Source organism: Oryzias melastigma, unplaced genomic scaffold (genome assembly GCF_002922805.2).
Source record: "Oryzias melastigma strain HK-1 unplaced genomic scaffold, ASM292280v2 sc00231, whole genome shotgun sequence".
Taxonomy (NCBI): Eukaryota; Metazoa; Chordata; class Actinopteri; order Beloniformes; family Adrianichthyidae; genus Oryzias; species Oryzias melastigma.
In genome coordinates this window covers 173,636-182,462 of record NW_023416884.1, presented here as the reverse complement: position 1 = coordinate 182,462, position 8,827 = coordinate 173,636, and the positions used below count along the sequence as shown (strand labels likewise).

General features: G+C 41.0%; 1 protein-coding gene across 1 annotated transcript; it reads right to left on the bottom strand.

The window, feature by feature from the left end:
• Positions 1-4,065: 4,065 nt before the first annotated feature.
• On the bottom strand, positions 4,066-7,727 carry LOC112139516. Its single transcript, XM_036210742.1, has 6 exons — positions 7,703-7,727; positions 6,845-6,849; positions 6,409-6,763; positions 5,860-6,013; positions 5,409-5,415; positions 4,066-4,445 (listed from the first exon to the last, which is right to left on the bottom strand). The coding sequence occupies exons 1-6, from the start codon at positions 7,725-7,727 to the stop codon at positions 4,323-4,325; spliced, it is 669 nt and encodes a 222-aa protein (XP_036066635.1). The 3' UTR covers positions 4,066-4,322.
• Positions 7,728-8,827: the final 1,100 nt, after the last annotated feature.

Sequence of the window (8,827 nt, the reverse complement as noted above, 5' to 3'; positions counted from 1 at the left end):
CCCTCTGGAGGTCATTCTGTAGGGCACGAGCAGTGCTCAGCCTGTTCCGCCTTGCACAAAGGAGCAGGTATCGGTCCTGCTGAGGGATTCAGGACCTTCTACGGCCCTGTCCAGTTCTCCCAGAATAACCCCAGCCTACTGAAATCTCCTCAGTGTTCTGGTGATTGTGCTGGGAGACACATTAAACCTTCTTGCTGCAGCACGTGTGGGTGTGCCATCCTGGAGAAGTTGGACAACCTGTGCAACTTCTGTAGGATTAAGGAATCGCCTCATACTGCCAGTAGAGATAATTGCACAAACCAAATTCAGCACGAGTGGAAAACCAGCCAAAAAAGATCAAGAGGGAGAAACTTGAAATGACCTCCACATGTAACACCAGTCATGTTTTGAGGGTTTTCTAATCGTTGCCACTGAAGTGCACCTGTTGTTAATTCCATGAACACCAATACAGCTGAAATTGATTAATTAGACCCTCAGCTGCTTAACCAACCAGAAAATTATCAGACAGGTTTAAATCAATTCATGCATATATATATATATATATACAGTAACTAACCCAGTAACCCCTTAATAACAGGGATTACAAACTGGAGACATCCCCAAATATAGGTGCATTCCGTATGAATGCACCTTAAAGAATGTATTACTCTTTACAAGAATATTGCAGGGGGACGAAGAAGAATACAGACGAAAAGTGGACAAAACTTTCAGTTTGGATCTTGAGTCGGGCAAAGCACTGGTCAGAAAACCTTTCAGCCAATCAGTGGGTTACATCGTGTGCCGACAGAAGCTCTGCCCTAATGGGTCCATTTCATTTTTCTATGGACCTACAACCAACGGGGGACCGGAAATGGAACCAGTCGGACCTGCTTGTTCCATTTTGTAGTGAAAACCCTCAAAAGTCCAGTCTGACCCGGTCTAGGCCGCTCAGTGGCATAAGGATACATCTGTAAAATAGAATGATGTCATAATAATGTTTGTTGAACCAGCAGTTTTCTCTCTGATCTAGACACACTCCTACATGAAAATAATAGAATGACAGCAGAACTTTATCTAATTAATGCATTCATTATTATGGCTAAAACCATAAAACTGCACTGATTCTGTACCCAAGTTGGTAGTGAAAATAGGTTGAAAAAAATGGAAATTGTGCTTGTGTGCATCTTTTATTTTTTGTAGGGCATAAAGGGAAGTACTGGATTAAGAAGAGTAGTGTTGGTTTATTTTTATTTTTATTTTTTTTGTGTGTGTAGTTTAAATAAATCTATATGTAGCAAAGTACCGTCCACTACAGCCAATATGCTGCATTCATGAACTCAACATGTGTGGGAAATTCTGCACCACAGAAATAAAAATAGCATTGTTTAGAGAGAAGAATAAACACTGAGAACCACATTTCTGCTTCTTCTTTTTTCACATTTAATTGCAACTTGCTCTGGCGGGTTCTGGTTAGCTGAACACATCCGATTGGTCAACCATGAATAGAGATCAGGACACCGCCGGTCATTAAGGCCTGAATGCCCTCCCTTAGATTGCTGTAGGACCACCACAAAGCTCTAGCTTATGTCCTTTTCAGTGAAACTACAATGTATTTAGAGGACTATGAGAGCTTAAAAAATAAAAAGATTTTTCTTAAAAGCAAAAAGAAGCATATAAAACTACTGTTTCAATAGAAAGGTTTTTGTATGTCACAGCTAAGAAAGAAGCCTTGCTGTAAAAGTAGGACAGTGTCTGTTGCATGTGGTGTTGCTGCAATGACTAGAAGACCATTTTATGTCTGCGGCCTGCCGTCATCACAGTGGAAAATGGGGGGGGGGGGTGCTGAGGTGCAGACCTGTTGCCACAAATGCATGCAAACACTGTTCTAAACTGCACATCCGTTTATTTTATCTGTTCATCGACTGACACAGGAAACCAGACAAGTAACAAGATGGTCATCTGGATTTTACGTGGCTTTTAGTCAGTTTTATTTTAAAAAAAGATCAAAAATATTTTTATTTTCTGTCAACAACATCAAGTCTAGAAAAGCAGCTTAGAGCACACTGATCTATTCCTGTTACCAGTGCCCCTATATGGTTCTTCACACCTCATACTAGCTTTTCCTGTTTAGACAACAACCAGTAACAAGAACATTGAGATGTTGAAAACCGATAAGGCGGTTGACAGAAACACCTTTTAGTAGAGGTTTCAGCAGAATATCTAATGTGCAAAACACCTTCTTTGGTGTTAACTCTGAGAACAGTCGCCTGTTTGCACTAATGCCCTCTTCCTGCTCGACTGTTCTGTGTGAAAGGACATTGTTACATTATGTGTCGCCTTGAGAAAATGTCACAGAGAAATGGTACAGATTCTGTTTTTAATCTGCCTGGCTTCCATGTTGACAAAGGAGACACATCTTTTTGAAGAAAACCTTAAAAGTCCTCAAACAATACATAGACTACTTTCTGCGTTGTTTTACTTTTTCTTTTTTTTTTATTACCTAGAGGGAAACACTCCTCACGCGACTGACAGGGAAAAGCAAAAATCCGTGCTTCACTAGTTTCCTTATTGAAAGATTGGTTTGGAGCATTGACTGTATTTGAGAACACTACAAAAAAAGGAAGTACCTATTGGTTCCAACCTAGCCAGCAAGGCCAAATGGGGCCCATATGGTTTAAAAGTGGGCAGAAAATGTGGGTTTGTCCACATTTTCCGTGGTGGCCCCAGCTGTGTTTGCCCAGATTGGCTTAAGTGGGGACATAGTGGGTAGGTGCACTATCCTAGCCAGCCACCCGGTGGACAGCGGAGCTCGCTAGCTCAATACAGCGAGGTTCCCTAGCTCTCTACTACGGAGCTCGCTACAGTAGAGCTCACTAGCTTGCTGCAGTAGAGCTTGATAACATGCTACGCATCCACTGGGTAGCTGGCTAGCATAGCGAGCTACCCACTGAGTGCCCACTTTTAACCCTTCCGCTCTCCTTGGCCTGTTTACATTAAAAGTGGGATCATCTGGACCCCACAAGACAGTGCGCTGAACTTTTCTTATCATTGATTTTTGAGTTTCACTAATGTCCATGGCAGACATAAAATCCTGTCCACATTTGTCATGGAAGGAATCACAATTAATATGTGGTTGGAGTCATCTGGACCCCAGAGAGAGCGAAAGGGTTCAACCAAATCGGCCCACTTAGCCTTGCTAGCTTGGGAGAGGCCAAAATCCCATTGACTTCTATAGAGGAAAAAAGCATCTATTATTCAGTCAATGTATTTGTCAAAATAGCCATACTTTTTTTTGTAACATGGTCTTAATAATTGTATTTTTTCTCTATTGAAAGTTATAAACTGACCAATAGAAATGTGTAGTCTCATGATGATCATTAGAAGTGTTTGACAGATTCTCCAGAGCCTGCGTTTGAATGGTAGGGGTGTGACCTTCCAATAAGCTCATTCCTGATTGGTGAGAGTAGTAGCCAATGAAACAAAGACTTAGACCAGACCTGCTATCTGATGTCATCTGGCTCCACTATGGCCATATGGAAAAAAAGGCGACTGAATTGACTTAATTTGGTTGGAGCTGGACGTAAGACAGTTTCTATGGGTGACGTCACACTCACTCAGTCCAGTTCTCTTAAATAGTCAATGGTTTAGAGTGAGGAGAGAAGTTTGAAGGTAACAAGAACAAACTGCAGTCATTTTGGCTGTGGTTTTGATTACATGTTTGTCCCACAGCAATGACAGGAAGAGACTTTTAACACCATTCTCATCACTGACTGACTTTTAAACACCATAGTCCCCCTGGTTAATCACTTTGAGGCTTGTTGCTTTACCGAGTAATTGCGTGTACACAAAAATATAAAACTTCTTCGTCAATAATTCTTCAATCAAGACCCAAAGTTTAAAATCTGATGTTCCAATAGAAAAACAGTCTTTTTTTGTAAACCTTGACCTGAGTTACACTCAAACCACACTGTGTTGTCTCTTCCTGTAAAGTCACCCCCCCCCCTCCATCCTCTGCAGACCACCAAGTTCTAGGTATGAATACATTTTCCAATCACCATATCCTGTTTGTCTCCTCTCTTTTGTGCACTTTAATATAGAAGAGTTGAAAATGTTTGAACTTTTTTACAGTCCAATGACATACTGGCTAAATGAAACAGAACAACAAAGCAACAGAGGCCCCTCCCCCCTTATAGCCTATGTACAGTGACATGAGTCTTTGTTCTTTAACATCAAACAGACACTAAACAAACTTTGAGGTTAAAAACAAAAAAAGTGAACAGATAAAAAAAGACACAAACAACTCGGGTATGAAGCTGAGCTGCAGTTCCACCTTCTTCCTGACTCTACCGAGTGGCAGCATACAGCACATGTGGCTGCAGCTCTCTTTCCGATGGAGACCTGCCGCCTCTCTTTGGTTTCTGCCGGAAACTCAGAGCAGCGTAGTTCAGATCATCCGAGTCCAGATTCTGAAAACCAGAACATTCAGTCAAAACCTGTGAACAGAGTTTCTAATTCTATCACAAGGGGAAAGTATTTCAGTCATTTAAATTCCCCTATGACAATATTTTTGCTTAAAAAACGTTCCCAGTGGTGTTTTAATTATGATTATGACGTTTTTTAATAAAAAACACACAACCTAAATATCTTAAAAAGCCATTTTTATGTTGATCTGAAGCCTCTGTTTCCAAAATGTCCTCTAAGGGGGCGTGGCTGTTGTTGCTCCGCCAATGATCCCCCCTTTCTAATCATGATAGCTCTGAGTCTAACCCTAACCATAGCATAAATCTACATAAAAATGTCCATCAATATGGGTAATGTCCAGCCGTATGGTTCTGATCTGGATGTCAGATGGACGAGGAAGTGAAGATCTTCATGGACAGAACTTCCTCCAAAATCCTGATTCTTTCTCCTTCCAGTTCACCAAAGACTCTTTTAGCTAATTCTCCAATGTTTATTGACTGTGATCAATACATTCAATCATTGGTTTCTCAGAGTTCTTGATAAAATAATCAAAGCTAACATCAAAATGCTCTTTCATTGATTTACAATCCTTTCCAACTGCGGTCAAATGAGCCGCCGTTCACATTTCCGTGGTCACATCAAGAAGCTCCGTGGAGTCTGGTGGAGATTTTCCAGCGTTCTCAGTCCTGCTACCGTAAGTATTGGATGAAACTCACACCAAAAATCCAGTGATGCTGATTTGACCACAGAAATGTGAACGGCGGCTCATTTGACTGCAGTCAATGTGAAGATACCATCTTCTCTTCTCCAGAACCTGAACTAGACACTAGGAACAGATGAGGGTTTAGTGCATGTGCAGCAGAGCTGTTGATGGAAAGAAGATCATTCATTCAAACAGAGTCTGTCCAAGACAGTTTGACAGATTTAGAAGGAGAAATACTCAGAAATGCAAAATGATTTCCTATTACATTCGTTCTATTTTATAAGAAAAATGCTACACAGACAAGATAAAACCCTAAAAACATAATTTTAATCACAGGGGGACTTTTAATACATTACAGATTTTTTTCTTAATCCCATATGTGTCACTTTCTTTAATAATTTGACACTTAATAATGTAAATATTCATTTATTAACTCAATGTTCACAAAAAGGTTTCCATAAACTTCACATTAAAACAATAAACAAGCATCAAATTTAGTTTAAGATGGAAATTGAAAAAATTCTAGACTCCTTGTAATTAAAGAGAAAAACCCATGAATTATATTTAAATGGGAAAGTATACAGTAACAGTTGTTGATTTTGTTTCAATAAAACAAAACTGTTTCTATAAATAAAAAAAAATAATATTTACCTTTGTGTTTTCTTCTTCTTTTCGTACAGCTAAACAACAAAAATGGATGAGTTCAGTTTCACTACATTTCCAGCAGTTTTCCAGCAGCTGACAGGATGAAGGTGAAATTACCTGTGAGAAGTTTCCTGAATTTTACAGCCAGAACAACAACGACTGCAGAGAGGAGGACAGTCAGAACAGCCAGGATCACAGTCAGCAGGTCCATGCTCGCATGTTCCTCTATGAAACATTCACAGGTCAGAAGGCAAGGCAAGGCAAGGCAAGTTTATTTGTATAGCACATTTCATGTACAGAGACAATTCAAAGTGCTTTACATAAAAAATTAAAAGAAACAATCAAAAGAAATAGTAAAAATGTCATTCATCATCATTCAAATCATTAAAATAAAATTAAAAGAAAGTAAAAAGATTTTAATTTAAAACAAGGTTAAGTTCTTAAGTTCTAGTTTATGTGACAGATACTAAAACAATCAGAAACCCCAGAAAAAGAAGAAACTTACGGCAAGATTTACTCGTCTCTTCATCATTGGACTCATCATCCCCTGTAATGAAAAATCATGGAGGAAGTTCTTAATTTGATACATAGGAAGAGATCAGACGTGATCATGATCTTACCTTCAATGATCAGTTGTGTAACATCTCCAATGATTGTATGTTTCTTTACATAGAATCCACAGAAATACAGTCCAGAGTCAGACTCATTCACTCCAATGATTTTCAGAGACACAAAGCTTCTGTTGGAACTCATCGCAAATTTTCCACCTTCAAATCCACGACAGAGTGAAGGATCACCACCAGAACCAAACATGGAGGAGATACAGCTGACTTTGGAGCTGTTGACCACTCTGAACCAGTCAGTCTGAGAAGGATCTTTGGTTAAGTTAGAGCAGAGCAGAGTGACATCTTCACCAGACTGGACCTCCACAGTCTGAAACTCACAGATGCAGCCTGAAACAGACACCACAAGCGACTCACAGTCAATAATTATTCATCGTTTAGAACCCAAAAGAAACAGTCGATTTTCTGCTGCAGAGTTCATCAGAGTACTTACTGCGGCTGCAGAGAAGAAGAGCTGTTATCACAACAAGGGTCCTCATTCTGTGTTGAACAAGATTTCACTATCAGGATGCTTTATAGTGAAGAGGGCGTTTCATTAGGGTGTGGCATTCAGACACGCATGTCTAAAGACTCCTTTGTTTCAGACATATCTTTTCTGAAATATCAGATTATGCTTCACAAATGTTTTCCATGATTGTCAGAAAAGATTTCTTCACTGTTTCTTGATTACCTCTTTGTGGCTGCAGTCCAAGAGTTTTAAGGACCATCAAACTGCTTTAGATATTTGTGTTGTTTCTTTCTGAAAGTTTGATGAAATCATCACTTTTTTGCTGGAAATGTCTGTGTGTCTTATTGGTATAACTCAGAGGCAGTCCATACATTTCAACTCAAATTCTGATTGGTTGGATCAACGTAAACATCCATAATGGGTACAACTTGATCAGCAGTGTTTTTTACGGAAAGCCACCACAAAAAGAACAGAAGCACTGACCGTATGAGTGTAAGGCAGACTTTCATTAACCTAGCAACAAGTGAGGGCTAAAATCTGATTGGTTAGAAACTTTCATGTAAAAAAAAAGTCTGACAGCAGAGCAGCCTGGGGGGTAGGGATGTGAGAGAAGCTGACAGCACAGTTGGAATGATCCAAAATATATTTTGGATGTCTATGTACAAACATTTATCTGTTTAAACACCAATTTTCAGATCATTTTAGGCCTTCACTGAAGACTTTGCAGGCCCTGATTGTACGGCACTGGTAAAACTGAAGATGACAGCTTGGATTGTATTAGAATTTATTCGTCCACTGTTTTTATTGGAAAAAGATGCATTTACGTGTTTTGTATTTCCACACCCTGCTGCTCCAGGTGCTCCTCCATGTTCCTTCTGTAGCTTGTGTTCCAGCCCGAGCCATCTCAACTGGCTCCTCTCAATGTGGAGTAGCAGTGGCTCTACTCCAAGCTTCTCATCCTATCTATATGACAGCCTCTTTCGCAGTGTCTACGCTTGAAGGCTCATGGTCTCGTATTAATCAGAGGGGGGAAAATAATATTAGGAGAACTTTTTCCTTTTTTTTTAAGTCTCGATGAGGTCAGAGTCAACAGCTTCTGCACCCCACAGAGTCTCGCTGTCTGCCGGCATACTAAGCGAGTGAGCTCCGCCATGGGAGAAAAAGCCGCTGATCTGTCCAGAGTTTATCCCACCTTCACCCAAAAGTAGCTGGATGACCTCTACAAACCTGTGGCTCAAACGGGTAAAGAAAAAAAGTGAAAGTTCAGGACAAAAGCGCTTGCTTTGGAATAGTACTCTACCTGCTGATCGGGTCACTGAAAACATCACGTACCCAAAACCGAGTTTCTGAGTGGCTGATGTGACCTGCCAAACTACAGATATTTACATTTTGGCCTTGCTGCCCAATTCGCACCTCGCAGCTCATATCAAGCTGCTGACAGACCTTCGCGCTGTGCCCGTCACTCATATCCCGCCGCGGGGCTTCAATTCGCATCAGAGCGCACCTGTACAATTGATTTAACATTGGAGCTGGCCGCCTCTGCCGCACAAATCGGTGTGAATGCACTTTAAAGGAGCACCCAGCCGCCCTCCGGAAGAAACCGAGGCACTCGTCTTCGACTGCCACCCAAACAACAAACCTCCCCCTTCCGAGCTCTCCTGCAAGTGACGCCAGTCAGGGTGAGGTATCTGGATCTATGATGTTTTTACGCTACTCACTCTTTATCTGGCTCGTCACCCAGGACTTGTCTGCTATGGGAGACCCAACCAGGGGCAGAAGCCCCAGACAGTATAGATCCTGAGATCACTCGAGCACTCAAACCCCTCCACCACGTTAAGGTGGAGGTTCACGGAGGTGAAGAAGACACATGTTCATCAAAAATTTAATTCGACACAGAGCCATGTGTAACCCGGGTAATTGCTTTCCTCCGTCTGTTCTGACCGACTGCTTGCGTGCTATCGCGAGACT